General features: G+C 34.4%; 1 protein-coding gene across 4 annotated transcripts; it reads right to left on the bottom strand.

Moving 5' to 3' along the window:
* Window positions 1–71: 71 nt before the first annotated feature.
* On the bottom strand, window positions 72–20,429 carry LOC128228579 (platelet endothelial aggregation receptor 1-like). Of its 4 annotated transcripts, none has more exons than XM_052939977.1 (15): window positions 20,300–20,429; window positions 18,565–18,677; window positions 14,236–14,391; window positions 12,418–12,639; window positions 10,680–10,922; window positions 10,183–10,374; window positions 8,981–9,166; window positions 8,734–8,871; window positions 8,412–8,552; window positions 7,422–7,562; window positions 5,667–5,792; window positions 4,428–4,568; window positions 2,652–2,777; window positions 1,644–1,806; window positions 72–1,014 (listed from the first exon to the last, which is right to left on the bottom strand). In XM_052939977.1, the coding sequence occupies exons 2-15, from the start codon at window positions 18,632–18,634 to the stop codon at window positions 912–914; spliced, it is 2,148 nt and encodes a 715-aa protein (XP_052795937.1). In that variant the 5' UTR covers window positions 18,635–18,677; window positions 20,300–20,429; the 3' UTR covers window positions 72–911. The 4 variants fall into 4 exon arrangements, with proteins under 4 accessions (XP_052795937.1, XP_052795938.1, XP_052795940.1 ...); XM_052939978.1 differs by lacking the exon at window positions 20,300–20,429 and adding an exon at window positions 20,198–20,287; XM_052939980.1 differs by lacking the exon at window positions 7,422–7,562.
* Between the last annotated feature and the right edge of the window lie 974 nt (window positions 20,430–21,403).

Raw genomic sequence — 21,403 nt, 5'->3', positions numbered from 1 at the left:
TTAGTAAGTGATATTTTCCACTAAGTAGCACTGTGAATATGGGTCCTGGACTCTCAATAACAAAGATAACGTCAAGTCAATATTTGTTTATTACAACATGCAGATGTATATAAGATATGAATAGCTTCTTACCATCACGTATTAAACAAAATACAAGAGAGTTCATCAATTAAACAAGTAATGCAGCAATGGACTAAAAAGAAGCTATCAAGTATAGTTAAAACTAACATAGAAATATTAATCCTTGTTGTTGATGTATGCAATACACAACGCTTATGAAAGAATTACGTAAAAAAGTGTCAATGAAGCACAATAATAAGTATACGTGTCACTGTAGCACAAACATAAGTATACGTGTAACTCAAGCACACAACTAAGTATACGTATCAGTGAAGCACGCACGTAAGTATACGCGTCACTAAAGCACACAAAAAGGTAAATGTGTCATTCAATCACAAACATAAGTAAACGTGTAACTTAAGCACACAACTAATTATACGTGTCACTGAAGCACGCACATAAGTATACGTGTCACGAAAGGACAAACATATGTATACTGTTACTAAAGCAAAAAAAGAATTAATATGTCACTCAAGCAATAAAGTATACTTAACTTACGTAACTTAAGCACTCTTAAGTAAACGTGTCACTGAAGCACACAAATAAGTATAGGTTTCACTAAAGCATACACATATAAGGTTACGTGTCAATGAACCACACACATAAGTTTACGTGTCATTTAAGCACACACATTAGTATACGTATCACTGAACGACACACTTAAGTATAAATGCCAATGAAGGCACAAATAAGTATAATTGTCACTTAAGCACAAACACAAGTCAAAGTTTCATTGAAATTAAGTAACATTTTCAATACATCATCACACAGAAAACATTTCTCGACACGTGTCAAATCTGGAGAGTCTGATAGTAAAGATCTTCATTACTTTTTTTAACCGGTATTTCGTAGAGATCTCTGTATGCTCTCCCAGTATCAACTAAGTTGATGTCTCTGAAAAATAGGTATGGAGTGCAATCTTACCATTTACATTAAACAACACATAATGGCTATTTTAAGTATTATTGCTATCAAAATATGCTATGTAAAGTCGTTTTATTTTATTTCGTTTAATCGGATATTAAAGGTCATCGAAATTACGTGGCCAATCCATTAAACGTGGTGGCCAATCCCCAAAACAGAAAGGTTCTATGATTCAAACCACTTTTCGGTCAAACTATAAGGTGGACTAAATCAAGTTAAATCTAGTTATATGTCAATAGTGGTTTTAAACACACCATTCCTTCTTCATGACAAAGCGCTCATGTCATAGACAAATTAATTTTCAATACGCACAAAGCCCTACAGTGTCTAATAAAAGTGTCTCGATGTGAACTTTAAAAAAAGGTTGATTGTTTAACGATGCAAATGCATAGTTTCTGGTTCAGTTGTGTTGCCATATTTGCGAATAACGCATATACATGTTCGAAAACGTATCATATCTCGCATTTTTTTAAAATATTTTGCAACATTTCACTAACATGTAGATTGTGTACATGTAATGTTTTGTCAAATGTCTCCTGCATTATTACCACTTTCCGCTATAAGACTCAGCCAGCAATATAATAATACTATTAACTCACGGAATAGCGTAATTAAGGTCTCTTTTCTTCGGTGTCGACTTGTATCTTCTATATACAAGAACGCTAGCAAACACCAGTCCGAGAAGAAGAAGACAACCTCCCATCGACCCTCCAGCCACCCCGGCAAACTCAAAGGCGTTAAAACCCTGCTCCTCCTTTACATCTGCAAATTAAAGGTAATTAATCGTAAAAATGTTTTTACTCATATCCTTATTCGTAAACTTTTATTGGGTTTACCATTAGCCAAAATAACTGACATTAATTATTTCATAAATTGCAAGTCACTTTTTCGTAGTTGCTTGTTAACTCATTCGAGTCCTTCTTTCAACCGAAATGAATACAAACGTCGTTACACATTTTCGCCCCTTCAAAAACACGTTAAGCAGAAAAAAGCTGCACTCTCACAGATTGAACGTGTTGACACTTTTTTTTTTATCTTGGGACGAGCCAATTTTGCGAAATCCATGGAAACCAGTTATATTCGACTGATGACAAAATATTTGATCGCAGATTCTTCTATTTAAGTTCAAAATTTGATGTGTTAGGCATTTTTTCTGAAACCGTTAGTAACGGATTACACCATTAAATATTAATTTTCGAACACAAATACAAAATCTACGATCTGATTATTTGTCTGCAATCTTTTATCATTGGTTTGCAGATATTTACGCAAAAATTTGCTCTTTCCAAGACAAAAAATAAAAAAAAGTTGTAAAAATGGTATATCTGTGACAGTGCAGCTTTAAACACAAAGGAATATAAAAAGGGAACAATTACAATATTTGTGTGTTGTATTTGTATCGAGTTAGTCAGCTTAAAATAGTCTCAAATCGCATCAATGAATTCTTTGCAATAGAATCATTATATATATTTTCGCCATGTTGCCATTATCATTTCGCAATAAAACATGAGACCTCATTTCGGTCAATTCAAGATCATACCGTAACGGGTTAGTTTCTAATTAAAATGTTAAGATAGTGACTAACATTTTTTTTATTTTCAACTCACCGCAAAAATTTCCCTTCAAGCCATCCGCACACCCATTGCATGCACCATTAACTTTGTTACATCCCGCTTTACAATTGTGGCTGCAGCTGCTATGGCACATGAGGCCGTACGTGTCACCTTGACATTCTGAATTGAAAAAAATAATATAACAATAAAACAACAGATGTCAGCCAAGCAGCCAAATCTTCATAGACCAGCTCAATACCAAGAAACTTCAGTGCAAAATTACCGTATTAAAATACTCACAAGACAAGCTAAATATCAGGAAATATACGCACCAGCCTAGTATGCATGTACTGTAGGGACAATCCCAGTATCAATTACCAATAGTGCTCAGCTTTGTAGCAAATAAAATGACATGAACGAGCAAAGCAGACAAAAAACTACTGGAACCAACCGAATAACAATAATTTACATGGTTCAGTGTAGTATCAACGGAGACACAACGGAAGGAATCCAAGCCTTTAAGAGAAAACCCCAATAGCCTGTTACTACAGTAATTATCCCAGTACATATAATCAACAGGACCAAGCCAGATGTCCAAGATCAGCCCTGAATTAAGATTTTAAAGGGCCGAGCTCGACCTGAAAATGTAGAGACATGCAATGTAGCTATAAAAGAACCAGCTCCGTAACCAGAATCAACAAGGACCAAATTCGAAACTAGAAATCAGAGAAACAAGTCAGCATCCTGAAACTGTAGGGACATGCAATGTAGCTATCAAATACAAGAAACAGCTCGGTAACCAGAATCAACAGGGACCAGATACGTAGCTAGAAATTACAGAGTCAAGTCTAAACTAAAGTGACCAGTCCTGTTTTAGACAGTAAACAGACCTGGCAAGTATCAAGAAACAACAGGGCCAAGCCCGATAGCCAGGTATTACAGGAACAAACCTATATCTAGAAACTACATGGCTCAGCCAAGCATTCCGACATTACGGGGCTCAGTTTAGTATCCAAAAAGAGAACAGTAAGATATGATGAAACTAAGTAAACCCACCCACCGACCTGAACCAATACAAAACAACCAAAGCCTGAAACTATTAAGGCGAGTCAGTATGCAAACACTACAGGTCACAGTCAAGCAAAAGTTCGAAACTATAATACTTACCTAGTAGGCAGAAAGACAGGAACAAACAACTTAGCCAAATACAGGAACAAGCCTAGTATCACAAACCATCCGGGACCAGTCAAGTATCCAGTTAAAAAAATAGCCAAATTCACAAATCATAGAGGGATCAGCCCATTGTCCACAACATTTAAAGGAATCAGCCTTATTACCAATCTCTTCATGGCCTAGCCAAGTATCAAATTAATACATGGGGACCGGCCCCTTATTCTAGAACTGCACTGTCCAGCCAAGTACATGTGGTCGGAAAAAACCGAGGACAGTCCATTCTCCAGTCGATATTAGGATCAACTTTATGTTAAGTTGGAAAATAATATAGAGGTCAGACAAATAGTGCAAACATATCAGAATATTCGGAGACAATTCCATTAGCAAAAAACTAAAAGAACCGGACGCCAACCTGTAAACCCACTATACCATGGGCAAAGAAATAAAATAATCAAAGGTGGCGCATAGATCAAACATTCATCATCAAATCTTGTAATGCATTTTACTTTTTAATGCATAACGTATGTGGATTATGTCTTACATTCTCTCAAACTGTACGATGTCTGTTTTTCGCAAACTGATAAAGAGCCAATGTTCAAATTTATATATGTCCTCAATTATCAGCCATTAAAATATGTCTTCACATATTGTACTCGCCGTGTTTGCACGTTGGCAGCGCAGTCCATCCAGGTGCACAACCTTGATCACAAAATCCAGTCGTCTTGTTGCATGCCAACCCGTCCAGACAATGGCCACAAGTACCGAAACACCCCTTCCCAAATCGACCATCTTCACACTCTGTTGTTTGAAATATAACATATTGACATATGCAACTCATGCATGGAAAATTTCTGATACTAACCATGCATTAACAAATTTAATATAACAACATACGCAGAAAGTATACGCGTAAACGATAAACAGGACAATAAGTTTGACTTTGTGTTTCAAAGAATGAAAGAAGCGATTTTGTAAAATAGTTATTTGCATACCATCCAAGCACATATCTGTCGTTTTGTAATCGCTCTCACAAACATTTTGCAATATCCATTCCAATCGTAACAGTATTCATCTAGACAGTGGCCATATTTGTTTTCGCATAAATCTCCCCAACGTTAGTAACGACATTTTGAATTGAAATTAAATCAGACATAATTTTTAATATCGTCATATGTTTAACATACGGGTTAGCTTACAGACAGTATAACAATGATTTCATCACATAAAAAGTCAGAAAAAGTGTCCATGCCTGCAAACACTTCAACCTCACATAATGCAAGTGTTTTGTTTCCGCCCGGCCTAGTAATTCTGACAAATTTTGCTTCGCTATATTTATATATTTCTGTTTTAGATGCCTTTTTTTTCCGAAAATCCATGGAAATCAGTTATATACGACTGATGACAAAAGATTTGATCGCCGAATTTTCTATTTAAGTTCAAAATTTGATGTGTTATGCATTTTTCTTAAAACGTTTAAGGCATAAAATATTAATTTTCGAACATAAATATGAAAATCTACGATCTGATTATTTGTCAGCAATCTTTTATCATTGGTTTGCAGATATTTACGCAAAAATTTGCTCTTTCCAACACAAAAAGTTGTAAAAATGGTATATCTGTGACAGTGCAGCTTTAAACACAAGGGGATATAAAAAAGGGAACAATTGCAAAATGTGTGTGTTGAATTTGTATCAAGTTAGCCATTTTAAAATAGTCCCAAATCTCAACGATGAATTCTTGCATTAGAATCATTTTATATATTTCGCCATGTTGCCATTATCATTTTGCAATAAAACATGAGACCTCATTTCGGTCAATTCAAGATCATACCGTAACGGGTTAGTTTCTAATTAAAATGTTAAGATAGTGACTAACATTTTTTTATTTTCCACTCACCGCAAAATTTTCCCTTCAAGCCATCCGCACACCCATTGCATGCACCATCAACTTTGTTACATCCCGCTTTACAATTGTGGCTGCAGCTGCTATGGCACATGAGGCCGTACGTGTCACCTTGACATTCTGAATTAAAAACAATTTTACAATAAAACGACAGGTGTCAATCAAGCAGCATAATATTCATAGACCAGCTCAATATCAAGAAAATTCAGTGCAAATTACCGTATTAAAATACTTATGAACAAGCTAAATATCTGGAACTATAGGGACCAGCCTAGTATGCATGTACTGTAGGGACAATCCCAGTATCCATTACCAATAATGCTCAGCTTTGTAGCAAATAAAATGACATTAACCAGCAAAGCAAACAAAAACTACTGAAACCAACCGAATAACATGAATTTACATGGTTCAGTGTAGTATCCGGACACAACGGACGGATTCCAAAGCTTTATGAGAAAACTCCAATAGCCTGTTACTACAGTAATCAGCCCAGTACATATAAACTACAGGACCAAGCCAGATGTCCAGGATCAGCCCTGTATTAAGATTTTACAGGGCCGAGCTCAACATCCTGAAACTGTAGAGACATGCAATATAGCTATAAAAGAACCAGCTCCGTAACCAGAATCAACAGGGACCAAATGCGAAGCTAGAATTACAGAAACAAGTCAGCATCCTGAAACTGTAGGGACATTCAATGTAGCTATCAAATACAAGAAACAGCTCGGTAACCAGAAAAAAACAGGGACCATATAAGTAGCTAGAATTTACAGAACCAAGTCTAAACTATAGTGACCAGTCCTGTTTTACATAATTACACAGACCTGGCAAGTATCGAGAAACAACAAGGCCAAACCCGGTATCCAGGAATTACAGGGACAAACCTATATCTAGAAACTACATGGCTCAGTCAAGCATTCCGACATTACGGGGCTGTATCTAGTATCCAAAAAGAGAACAGTAAGATATGATGAAACTATTTAAACCCACCCAGCGACCTGAACCAATACGAAAGAAACCTAAGCCTGAAACTATTAAGGCGAGTCATTATGCAAACACTACAGCGCACAGTCAAACAAAAGTTCGAAACTATAATACTTACCTAGTAGGCAGAAAATACAGGAACAAACAACTTAGCCAAATACAGGAACAAGCCTAGTATCACAAACCATCTGGGACCAATCAATTATCCAGTTAAAAAATCAGCCAAATTCACAAATCATAGAGGAGTCAGCCCAATGTCCACAACATTTAAAGGAATCACCCTTATTACCAACCCCTTCATTGCCTAGCCATGTATCCAATTTATACATGGGGATCGGCCCCTTATTCTAGAACTGCACTGTCCAGCCAAGTAGTCGGAAATAACCGAGAACAGTCCATTCTCCAGTCGATATTAGGATCAATTTTATGTTAAGTTGGAAAATAATATAGAGGTCAGACAAATAGTGCAAACATATAAGAATATTCGGGGAAAATACCAGTAGCAAAAATCTCCAAGGACCGGACGCCAACCTTTATACCAATATACCATTGGCAAAGGAACAAAAGTGGCATAGATCAATCCGTCATCATCAAATCTTGTAATGGATATTACGTTTCTAATGCATAACGTATGTGGATTATGTCTTACATTCTCTCAAACTGTACGATGTCTGTTTTTCGCAAACTGATAAAGAGCCAATGTTCAAATTTATATATGTCCACAATAATCAGCCATTAAAATATGTCTTCACATATTGTACTCGCCGTGTTTGCACGTTGGCAGCGCAGTCCATCCAGGTGCACAACCTTGATCACAAAATCCAGTCGTCTTGTTGCATGCCAACCCGTCCAGACAATGGCCACAAGTACCGAAACACCCCTTCCCAAATCGGCCATCTTCACACTCTGTTGTTTGAAATATAACGTATTGACATATGCAACTCATGCATGGAATATTTCTGATACTAACCATGCATTAACAAATTCAATATAACAACATACGCAGAAAGTATGCACGTGAACGATAAACAGGACAATAAGTTTGACTTTGTGTTTCAAAGAATGAAAGAAGCGATTTTGTAAAATAGTTATTTGCATACCATCCAAGCACATATCTGTCGTTTTGTAATCGCTCTCACAAACATTTTTGCAATATCCATTCCAATCATCACAGTATTCATCTAGACAGTGGCCATATTTGTTTTCGCATAAATCTCCCCAACGTTAGTTACGACATTTTGAATTGAAATTAAATCAGACATAATTCTAATATCGTCATATGTTTAACATACGGGTTAGCTTACAGACAGTATAACAATGATTTCATCACATAAAAAGTCAGAAAAAGTGTCCATGCCTGCAAACACTTCAACCTCACATAATGCAAGTGTTTTGTTTCCGCCCGGCCTAGTAATTCTGACAAATTTTGCTTCGCTATATTTATATATTTCTGTTTTAGATGCCATTTTTTTCCGAAAATCCATGGAAATCAGTTATATACGACTGATGACAAAAGATTTGATCGCCGAATTTTCTATTTAAGTTCAAAATTTGATGTGTTATGCATTTTCTTAAACCGTTTGAGGCATAAAATATTAATTTTCGAACATAAATATGAAAATCTACGATCTGATTATTTGTCAGCAATCTTTTATCATTGGTTTGCAGATATTTACGCAAAAGTTTGCTCTTTCAAATTTGTATATATCCTCAATAATCAGCCTTTAAAACTATTTGTTTTATAATTGTACTCACCGTGTTTGCACGTTGGTAGTGCAGTCCACCCCGGAGCACACCCTTGATCACAGAATCCAGTCGTCTTGTTGCATGCCAACCCGTCCAGACAATGACCACAATTACCGAAACACCCATTACCAAATCGACCATCTTCACACTCTGTTGTTTGAAATATGACGTATTGACACATGCAACTCGTGTATAGAATATTTCTGATACTAAAAATGCATTTACAAATTCAACAAAACAACATACATAGAAAGTATGTGCGTAAACGATAAACACGAAAATAAGTATGACTCACGAAAAAATCCATTTTGTATAATTGTTCTTTACATACCATCCAAGCACTTATCTGTTGTTTTGTAACCGCTCTCGCAACCATTTTTGCAATATCCATTCCAATCGTAACAGTAGTCATCTAGACAGTGGCCACACTTGTTTTCGCATAAATCTCCCCAACGTAAGTTACGACATTCTGAATTGAAATTAATTCAGTCAAAATTTTAATATTGTCATATTTTTAACATACGGGTTAGCTTACAGACAGTATAACAATGATTTCATCACATAAAAAATGTCCATGCCTGCAAACACTTCAACCTCACATAATGCAAGTGTTTTGTTCTCGCCAGGCCTAGTAATTCTGACAAATCTTGCTTCGATATATGTATATATTTCTGTAGATGCCCGCCCCAAGTCATCAGCGAATAATGTAGTTCTATTACCGCCTGGAACTTGAGCAGTTTCAACAACGTATCCTAATAAAAACTCTGAAAAACAAGTTTGACATTTTATTTGATAGCTTCTCATAAATAAGTATTAGCTTAATATAAAATCATTGTACTTATCATCATTGTATAAACTTGATGGTGAAATTTAAATGTGGATGTACATCATTGCCTTTTAAGATAATATATACATAGTGAAACGTATTCTACTTTATTGCTGTTTAAGTTTTCCATCTACCCCCATTAACATTCAACCTACATTCTTTATATTCTTTTGGGCATCTCTTAAAGGAACTGTACACCAGATTGGCACAAAAAAACGTTTTTTTCTGTTATGAATCTCAGGACAATTCTTTAATAGAATGTGTTACGCTTTGATATCATAATTGTAAAACAAGTACCAAAATGCAAAAAAAAAATGTAAACAAAATACAGTAAAATTGTATTTTTTTTCGCTCGAACTCTTTTGTGCGTAGTAAAAATAAATGCGTATAGATGTGTGATAATTCGTGGTTGTCATGGATATGCGCGCAGTGACTTAGATTATGGCCAAGAGTATGAATCAAGCTTGACACTTGAAACCTGTTAATAGTAAAATCGTTTTTGAAATAGTTCTGATTAGAGTGCAGCAAAATATCATGAATGGAGCGTGAAAACTTTTTATAGTGCCATTTGAAGCGAGAAATAATTAATTAGGATTCTAAATATTGCCACAAGACAACGTTTCCATAATGCTACAGACGACGATCTTCAACAAGGGTCTAGCATGGTCAAATTTTTGGATCTACTTATCTGTGGTGGGAGAAAACGGTATTCCAATTCAGTTAAACCCTCAACAAAATAGTGCAAAAGGCACGTTTGGTTATATATTTTTTTAGAGAAAGCTTAATTTGGAATACAAATGCGTATTTGGAAAACGCAGTCATATTGCACTTAATTAGAATGTATCTATCTCTTTAAAACACTACGTTTTTCATTTCTTAATAACTATTATAAAAAAATATTAGAATTATATTCATTGTGATAACTGTTCAAACCATGATTTTGAACTTATTTACTTCTGTTATTTTCGCTGATCACAATCCTGTTAACTTGCAATATGGTACCAAGGTCAACTTCCCACCATGGGTCACTTGCAAAAACATAGACGCACGTTAGATGCTTTATACCATCTACCGCTAAACCGGGTTTAGAGTTGTGTCCATTGCCAAAACTATAGGATGCTGGCTTATCAAACGCAACATTTCTTCCTGTAAACACATAATGGGAAATCATATATAGTCATGATTCGTTTGTAAGTCTTGCTGAAATGGAACTACCAACTACACCAATATGGTTTTACCTTGGAAGTATAAGTAAAATGAAAACTGTATATCGAAATTGTTTCTTTTAAGAACAATTGTTGAATGTTACAGAACTGGAATTTCGGATGTTCTCAAATAAAGATGCACTCTTTCTGTAGAGTAAAAAGGCCGAAATGAGTTCAATTGTGCGTGAAATGATATCTTAATATACCTAACCGTATTTGCAAAAACTACTGCAATATTAAACATACCAACGTTAATCCTAAAATCACACAGCACCAGCTGTGTACTTCTATTCCTCAATTCAATTCTAGCCGAATTTCCAGGGAGTGACCGCCCACAATTGATAGCCATGTTTGCACTGGGCGTGTTCAACCCATCATGCTGGTAACACAACAACCGGTCCTTGGCAGGAGGAATGTAGTTTCTGGTTGATGTAGACGTTTTATTGCTTGGATAGTTTTCAATGTAAATCTTAAACCTGTCGTAATATCCTGTAAAACGTCATATACGTGAACAGCAGAAGTTCACTTTTTCTTTATCACTTAAGGAATGAATTGCGGGGTTGTTTTCATTATTGGGGTATGAAAGCAATTGGGCTGGTCAAAGTGTGAGGAGTCTCCATGCGTACTTTGACCATCCCAATTGCGTTCGTATCCCCGTTAATGACATCAACCCCGCAATTTATTACTTATATTTACACCAATAGTTTATTATTTCATTTAGTAATTGTTAAAACAAATCATTTCATTTAAGAAAATTTTTCAGTAATCCTTTTCTACCCATTCTGTTAATAGAACGACCCGACTGTAGCCGGAAACATTGTTTTCAAATGACGACACAATAACGGGGGGAAAGATCAACCACTCGAACCACTTTTAAACGTAAATTGAAACACTTATGGCAACAATACATTTAAAATATAATAAAATAACATTTTCTAAAATGTTGATTTATATTTAAAGGGACCTGTTGAAACAATACAAACAATAACAAGATCAATAGTTTCCATGTATATTGTTATGCGATGAATTGCGATCCGAACATATCCGAAGATGTTGCATTCATCGATTGATAAACGCAATTGCCGAAAGGCACTTTATTTAAGGAATGGAAGTTGAGGTGTAAATATAAAACGATACCTTTCAAATCACCAGCTCAATGAACAGCGTGGTCGATCGCTATGTTATGTGATATTTAACATAAATGACACAAAACAACCCAAAAAGGTCGTCGAGGTTTGAATCAAAGTATCATATTGCCTTCAACGAAAGAGACTTTTTCTTAAGTCAAAAATAATATGACGGTGCTAACATAAACAGGGTACGTTTCCGGAAATCAAATTTAGGTCACTTCATATAGTATAGTTCTTATTTTAGTGGCATCATAACAAAGCCACAATAAATTATTAACGGGATAGTCCTGAACATTCAGATACAAAATAATAGTCATATTGTCCGTCATTTGGCAGTCACAATTTCATATAATCACCGATAAAAAATTCATGGGTAAAATGCCTTTAACCACTTAATACACCAAACAATGTTGCAAAGAAAGTGCGTTCGACGTCTTGAATCTTTTTATCTCTTAACCCCCACCCCACCCCTCTTGCCAATTTATATTGTGAAACTTAAGGGGTTTGTTCATATTTAATTAAAAAAAAAGCTGATTATTATCAGTTTATTTCTTTTTGAATGCAAATGAAAATTTAACAGCTTAACCACCAATTTATAGGCTGTGTCTTACCATATCTTACTCCCAGTTGAAGTGTAACAGTACTATAGTTCATATGTAGGGTAAAGCTTACCGGTATTGAATGAAACGTATCATAATCATTTATTGTTTTTCTTATTCCAATACTATGAAGCATGGAACGACCGTCTGCAGATTCAACAATTTAGTAAATAGGTTTAACTTTTTCTGTAATAGTCCCTTAGTACTACGATAGTTGAAACAAATATGATTATGAAAACAAGTAAACAGATGTACCCTGATAAATAGCTGATGGGAATGATTGTAGCTCAATTTTAGACAGATAGACATCTTTTTTAAAGAATATAATCCAGTATGGTGGAATTTGTCTTTCGTTTGCAGCGGATTCGAAGTTTGTATAACTGCATGTATTTGGGTTGCCTTCATTAGCCTTAAAAGAATAACGGGGTTCTGGTAGGTTGTCTAATTGTCTGGACAATACGTTAAATGCAACATCATCTGAAACACAATGTAAAACAATTAAATATATTGTTAGAACTCCTATATTTCGGTACATGAATCCTGAAACAAGTATATGTACTATCAAAAGCAAAAGGTGAAACATGTCATCATCAGGTCAGAAATCCATCAGTCAAGGTAATATTTTAAAGATATGAATGTGAATGAAATCGCGATGTTTTACTTACACAGATAATTATGGGTGGTATACAGTATGTATTGGTCTTACCTAGATCTAAGATTGATGTAACAAATCGGATTGCGTGGTATAAATAAGAAACCAATACAGTGAATTCAATCAATATTGTATGACCATAAAATTGACTTGAGTTACATATTGAATACCACCCCAGAGCTACGCTTTTAATGTATCATATATGGTTTCTTTGTATCAATACAAAACGTTGAGAAGTGACAAGGGTTTTGATAATAAAATACTATTATTTCTAATGGGTAAACATCGATCGAAGTTAGTGTTCATCAGGCCAGCCACAAATGAATCATTAAATATGCAATATAAATATGTGTCCCTGAAACTAGTAACTAGAATCAAGCCATTCCGGGACACGTCAAGAGCATATAACACTGAACTTTGCACAGAAAATATGATTATGAAAACAGCAAAACCTATATCAACTAGTAAAAGATACAGTGCGAGTTTTTCTTCAAAAGTGTCCTCTTAAAGGTGTAAGACGCCGTTTTGCTACCGAAACGGTTTCTTACGTCTGTACGAGGACACTTTTGAAGAAAAAAAACAAGTAACAATGTATCGGCTTGTGGGGTAACTTTAAATTCTCTTTCACGGTCCGCCTACAACTGTAAGAAGACACTTTTTCGATAGCTCTGCTGGGGGTATAGTCGTATAAATCCAGGTATGTTTTAGCTTTACGACTGTACAAACATTATGAACTTCGAAGGTCTTACTAAATCGTTTTAACGAATACTAAATGAGTGACTTCCTTTGTATTATTTAGACACCAGCCTTCTTAATCCATCCTGGACTTTTTCAATTGTTAGATATATATCCACTGCACTTCTGATACCTTATGCCAATAATACTAGTACAAAGTATGAAGCATGTTGTTTACATTTTTTGGAATTATAGTAAAAATTAAAAAGAAATATTCACCAAGATCGTTGATCATATAAAATGTGTGGGTTTCGACATGAACAAAGAATCGATTTTGTCTGGCCTAATCTGTAAGTATCTCCATCATGATAACGACAAATGGCACAAAAGTGATGTCTTTTCGACTGCTTTGTCTACGTCATCCAGGTGAACCATGTTATATTATTAAAAATGAGCCAGGTATCAAATCTTCAGATTCAGACTTTTCGTTTGCCAGTAAACAAATATTCCGCTGGCGACCCCATATAACTTTGGTGTCGTTTTAAAACACATGTTCAAGCTTCATGTTTACTAATTTGTCCTAAAGCTATCGCAGTTTGTATATATATATCAAAACGGATACATGGATACATCAAGTCCAAATTCAGGTTTTGTGTACACGAGCAGCGTTTTTTTAAACTTGTACAAATCTAATATAAACATAAAATCATGTTAAAGAAAACTGAGCTATAAAAACTTTCACTTACAATACTGACAGGCAGGCCCAAACCAATGTTCATCACAACCGTTGTGGCACGCGCCAGTGACATCATTACACTTCTGCTTTCCTTGACAGTGACATAAATACTCACACTTTGGGCCAAACGAAAATAATCCATTTGCAGCGGGATCACATTGTGAAACTGTAAAAGAAGATTTATTTATGAATAGAAACTCTCAGGATAATTGGTACATTAGACAAACATGAATATTTCATCCAGTGCCATAAACTGTAATTTAAGCAATGGAACGGACGTTACTAAAACGACCGTTGTAATTCACTAAACATTTACATCCCTTAAACATTCACTAAAAAAGAAGATAGATATTTGAGTATTTTGATATTTTTTTCTTTGCAGATGAATGAGTTTCAATTAACGGCCAATCGAAGATAAATGAGGTTTCCACCGACGGCCATTCGCAGATGAATAAGGTTTCTACGACGGCCATTAACAGATGAATAAAGTTCGATTGACGGCATTTCGCAAATGATAGCGGTTCGTACGATGGCCATGCAAAGATACATGGGCTGGTTCGTTCGACGGCCATTCAAAAATGAATGAGATTCCTACGACGGCCATTAGCAGATAAATGAAGTTCCTACGACGGTCATTTGTACATGAATGATTCACACTCATTATTGCGTCAAACTATTTAGCAAAAGGAAAACAAATGGCAATAAGGAAATGTCGTTCATCGTCCTCTGTAGCAATAGTTTCGTGTAATAGGCTTAGTTTCCTCTTGATTGAGTCTTTTGTGGAAATCACAACCAATTTTCAAAGTTTGCTTTTTAAATCTTTAAAATATATTGCTATGTTACACGCAAACAAACACTAATTATCCTCATCCTTATACACGTGGTGATAACAAAGATATGACCTGAAGTGTCGATACAAAATGCAAGAGACAAAAGCATGAAATAATCGCCTTTCATAAAAAACGTTCCCATTTTTGTACGAAATGGTTATATAAGAAAAGAGACAAGTAGGCAGTGTAAAAGCACATTGTAGTTATGGTATTGTTTTTGACTACTTATACTTCTCATTCCATTCATATTCGTACATATACAAAACAAATTTACAGCAGTAGAAAAAGTAAGCAATTAATAATTCTGGGTGCACATTGATGACTACTGAGCCATTGTTCATAATACATACGAGGATTAGGCTAAAGGCATAATACATATTCAATTTTCATCTGTAATTAATATCATTTTGAAATTTAGGCATCGATCACCTTGGACATCATCATGCTTTATCTGGAAGTTCGAAATTAACCTTGAAACCCTGAAACACCAAATCAAAATAATCAAAACATATACAGTTGTAATACATGTTTTGATACTCGTAATGTAAAGGTTCTGAATGCAGAGTTACTTATAAAACAGAAATTCATTGCAGAATTTCTAGATTTGATCCTCTACCCAACCATATTTACTCAGTAAAAATGTAAACACATTTCCGTCTTAATTGTTTTAGCACGAAGATTTGAACAAATCTAAGAACACTTAACCCCGTATATCAACTGTACAACTATTTGACAGACTTTTAAGGACTTAAGTATTTGATGAAAAAAGAATATGAGACTTTTGGGGGAATATTTTTTTTGGACAAAATACACAAACAATGATTTCTAAGCATAAGAAATAAAATGCCAAGCTGCTATGTCAAACATAATGAATGCGTATAAGTGAATTTTTGTAAGACAAAATAGTTTCGGTAGTTGAAGAATTCAGATTTATTGTGTATACATTTTAACTTATACTAGCTTTACAAGCAACATTTATTGATCTTAAGATAACTGATAATCGCTCCACCAATCACGTGACCTTAACTATACATATATATATATAAATGGTCACCGCGTAGCACTCAATACTTTTTTGAAATAGTCAAACGCATACTTTAGCCGATAAACCTCACGGTTAATATATAAACTGTATATATATTTACATATGAAAATATAGATTAATTTCTTCGTATGGCATAGTAATAGTATACTCCTTGAACCCACCAATTATTTAATTTCAAGTTATATTTACAGTTTATTTGATGTTGTTTTATGGTTTAAAGTGATATTGTTTCACATATAAGGTATTTAGAATAGTTGTTTGTTTTATTGCAAAATTTGAGTTTTAAAACTGCTCATGTAGTCAATTCCATCAGTCACCTGCCGTACACAGAAATTGTGAGCTCATAAATAAATCAAGATCAAGACATTTTGAACATTAGGCGGTGTGAATCCCATCCACGAAGAAGTTATTGTTTTTTCTTTTTAATATTCCTGGGGCATTGAAGATCCCTTAGAAAAAAATGCGACCGAGACTATTTCTTGGTTGGGGTCTCTGAAGGCCTGTCAAAATCCGACCTGTCGGGAATCATCCGCTAGAGTAAAGTCCTCTATATGATGCCCCTATCCCACTTATAGCAAAACGTAGCACTTGCGGATTTAGAGGGGGGAGGGAGGGAGGAATGAAAGAAAATGAACTATTTAAAATCTATAGTAATATAAGAAAGAACAAAGAAAATGAAAGTGAAGAAACAAGATTGGAAGTGTCTGACTCACTGCTACGAAGGTGATGCACAGGCGAGGCCAATTTCGTGTTTCAGACTTTCAGTTTTTGACCAATAATGTGCACGTACATGTAACGTATTTTGCAGTCAACCTTCTCTTCATTGGAATTACATAGATACCATGTGGTACATTTTGGTCACATGTTAGGTTAATAGGGTATGGGACAGGAATTAAATATCCTTATGTGTTTTTATTATTAATATTAGGCTATTTTTTATTAGCATGCATTTTTGACATTTCCCTTATAACGTGATGACAAACTCATATAGCATTGAAGAAGAAACAATCGATTGTACTTTTCGATGGAGTCGTTTAAGATTGAATATGAGTGCGTACAACATGTCCAACCAATGAGAAAAAGTATTACCGGTCGCTAGTTTTTCAACTAGTTATATTGAAAGATATTAATACAATGTGTATCCCCAAATATGAAAATAAGGAAAATGTTATAAATAGAAAAAGCATATAAATAAGTTTGATGAACAGCATGACATTAATCGTATGGTATACATATATTATAGAACTTGCACTTACTACTACTTGCATGAAAAATAGAGCCTCTAAATGAGGCAACCAGAATTAATAAAGTACCCATTCATACGAAAACGTATTGCAATACAAATAGCTAACAAAAAAGGATGATTAGGCGATATTGATGCACGCAATTTACACAAAAAAGCACACGCTTCAAGTGATATTTGATCAAGAGATTTCATTCTATTGTTAAGACACCGATTTTGTTTTTATTGAGTTAAACATTGTAACATTTTCTTTTACTAATTTATTTGATTTCTTGTGCTTATCTCTGCATATGAAATAATTATTGATAGGAAATATTTCAATATATACGTGTGTATTCATTATTGAGTTTATTGTTTTTTAAGTGTCTCAATTTGTTTGTCTGTTTGGTTTGGATGAGTTTTTGTGTCCTCTGTATGTTTTTCCTGTTGGGTTGTCCTTGTAGGTCTATTATGCATATACTTTTATTCATATGTCAAGTTTTCTTTTGAGTACCTGAATTATTTATGTTCGGTTATGGTTTTTTTTTTTTAATTTTATGTATATATTGGCCTGATGTTAACAATTTGGCATTATACCGAATAAATAAACAAAGAAAGGTGCAGCTGAATAGTCTTTAAATTTTGTACTTTCAGTTTTACTTTTCTGCCGATTGATATTTCTTAACAGCTGTGAAAAAATGTCGGGTTTTTCGTGTGGCGGCGCTGTTTACAGATAATGCTCGTTATTTATTTCTGATACTGATTTCTGCAAACCATTTTCATATTTTATGATGACGTTAATAAAATCAGTTTTTAGTTTTGCAGCCAAAACGCTGTATATTTTATAAATTAAATAGGGTTTAGTTAATGTAATACCTGTAACGCTGATAAACAACATAAATAAATGTACAATTTGGTTTTAAATCAGATTCCTACTTTAAATATCAGTATATTTTTTGGCGAACTTAAATTTATTTACATTTTCTTTTAAACCAAAGAGGTACACCTACATGGTGAACAATATAAATAAATACAAATGAAAAATAGACATTTCAATTTTCAGTGATGGCATTCAATTTGAATAGTTGACATAGTTGCTAAACTTTCTGGTAGGCAGATTGGTACTTAATCTTTCTATTACTCACCAAGAGTAGTATTTAAATTGATAATTACGCATACACAGATATACTTTGAACTTTTACTGAAGTGAAATACAAATAAAAATATAGTTGAATTATTTACCTGATACGGCATCATTGATAAAAGTGTTCAAAATCAACAAAACCAACAGACTCGTGAGTTCTCGATCCATCTTAGTTTCGGTGAAAACGTCGGTATTGACGTAAGGCAGCTATCTGTAATATAAATTATAAAATAATATTTTACAAAATGATTTATGTATATTATATCATTTAGAGCAGTTTGAATTTGCATTCAGCAAAACTGTAAGCCTTTATTGGCGCCACCTGAATGGGGCGTCCTTTATGAAACGAGTATTTTTATGGTTGTACATTGGAGGCCGAGTAATGAATACAACTCGTACATCGTTCAATGATGAAATGTTTTGAAACACGGCAAGAACATTGTAAAGAAAGAAAATAATTGGTTGTCGTTCCTTCGCACGCTTAAAGATATCACAATAAGAATTATATAATGCATTTTAACAGCTTGTCTCGTGATTGCGAAGTTATTTCTAGATCAGCACGGCATAATTCATATATAATACAAAAAAACTAGCACACAACAGTCTCCGCTGTCTGGTATTACCTTTTATAGTTACGATATGATTGACTACACGGCAGTTACTCCCCTTTGAAAATTTAAATATTTCATTTGAAGCTTTTATCTTTGTTTATACTTGATAGTTTTTCCAAAGAAAGGCGATGACAGACATAATGCGAATAAAACCTTAAAATGGTTAAAGCTTAGACATGATTTTTATCATAAACAGATTAACGTATAGTACATCATTTGGTATTATTTGTCATTCATTTCCGTACGAATTTGTAAACATTACAAACTAATTCATGGCGCACTTCAATGCTTTTCATCAATGGTATGGAATGGTCTTAAACATTTGAAAATGGTTCAAACAAAGAAATACACATTTTGCATCATTTACCTTAGTCGGCCTAACCTTGGCCTTTGATAAGAAATAATATTATACCTCACGTGACCTGCCCATGTTAATTTCTCATATACGGGTAAATACTGTTACCCTCGGCTTCGCCTCGGGTAACAGTATTTCCGTCATGTTGACAATATGCACTGTCACACTGGAAGCCATGTAATATTTATATAAATCGCGCGCGTATTTGATTGGAATTTATATTGCACAATTGACTTCCAAAGTAAAATTGACCTTGTTGATAAAAGCATGCTTTCATGCATGTCACATCTTCCTATGGTGCACTACATTTACTATAAATGGTGGTTTTTATCTTAAACTATAAAAGCATTGCCAATTATAAGAATATCTACCAATGCAGAATTATCACAGATTATATCGTCAGTGTTCATGTGTTATTTGGGACACAGATTTTGTCAAAAAGTAGCAATATGACGTTTTAAAGAAACTTTTACATAAACAAGATTCGTTAATAATGAAGAAAATCTTTCTTTTCTAAATCCAAAGTAATATTATACATACATATTTTATACATAGAACTTTACGTACCTGAAATCTTATTGCAAAAGAAATACAGATGCGAAAATGCAATTGAGAATAATACACTTATATTGGATCTTTCTGATGTCTGCGTTCTTCCATTCTCACGTGAGTAGTTTATCTCATAGCATATGGTAATATAGTTAATTATTAATATGTACATGAAGAACAATAGATAGAAGTTATTTTCGCTAGTATTTCTGGTACCTTGATTTCCTTCAAGTACTTCATTATTTGCACCTGAAGACTTCAAGAGTTTAGACAACAAATGAATGTATTATTATTGCAAACTAAAATGCTGGTGTTTACCTCCTCTTAATAAATGAACCTCCAATCACATTTTGTTTTTTATTCAGTTTGTGTCAGCATTGATAAATAATCTGCGCAGCAGTTGATATTGTAAAGCCCTAAACAGCTATTTAGCGAGAGAAGCTATTTTGCGACTCCTATTCAATTACAGTTCATAAATGAACAAAAAGAACAAGGAAGTTGGCGCCCTTTAAATTGAGGAAAATGAGAGGAAGGTTCAGCTGTAGCCAAGGCCAAATGTTACCGAAAGAATATACAAGCTGATAAAAAAAGTATGTTTAACATGTTCATTATGTTACATGCGACAATTTTCAGAATAATATCTCCTGTTAAGATTGCAATTTTGAAGGCCTCTTTTAAGATAGTGTACATAATTAAAACAAAAACGCTAGTACACATCGGGTTTCTAGTGACGTTTAAAAAAGGTCCAATTTTATGCATATCTACATCGTTACTAATACAAAGCTGTACAATTTATCGGTCGGAACGAACAATTAGAACACCTCATTTTTTATTAAAAATATAGCATGGTGCTGAAACTTGACGGAATTTTGTAGAAAGATGCAACGCTGAAATTCTGGTAAAAATTGTATCATTGAAATACAAGCAAATCTAAAAAAAAATCACACATGTAAGAGCAGAAAATAATATAGTATGTTAATATTATAGAACGAATGTTCATATTTTTTCGGTCAAAAACGTTATAATTGCTATAATTATAAAAACGAAATAAACGTTAGTTGTTTGTTTACATCGGTAGTGACCAATTGTGCCCATGAGGGAACCTCTTTTAGTCACGTGATTCCTCAGTCTGGAATAATACAGTAATATGGGATAATAAAGCGTACTTTATACGAGTTAGACTAATACCCATCCTTTCCGAAGTGTGCATCTGCTTCAAGACAGTATCTATTCTATCTATTCTCAGGTGAATATAAGTATCTATCATGTGTTTCCGGTATGGATAGAAATATTCGACCCGAGGGCACGCGCGTAAGCCGGTAACGAGGCTTGCCGAGTTACCGGTCACGCAGCGTGCCCGAGGGTCGGATTTTTCTATCCGGACCGGAAAGACATGATTGATATTTTTCTTGCATACCTAAA

The sequence above is a fragment of the Mya arenaria genome, chromosome 3, assembly GCF_026914265.1.
Source record: "Mya arenaria isolate MELC-2E11 chromosome 3, ASM2691426v1".
NCBI classification, from domain to species: Eukaryota; Metazoa; Mollusca; class Bivalvia; order Myida; family Myidae; genus Mya; species Mya arenaria.
This window is presented reverse-complemented; position numbering and strand designations above follow the sequence as displayed.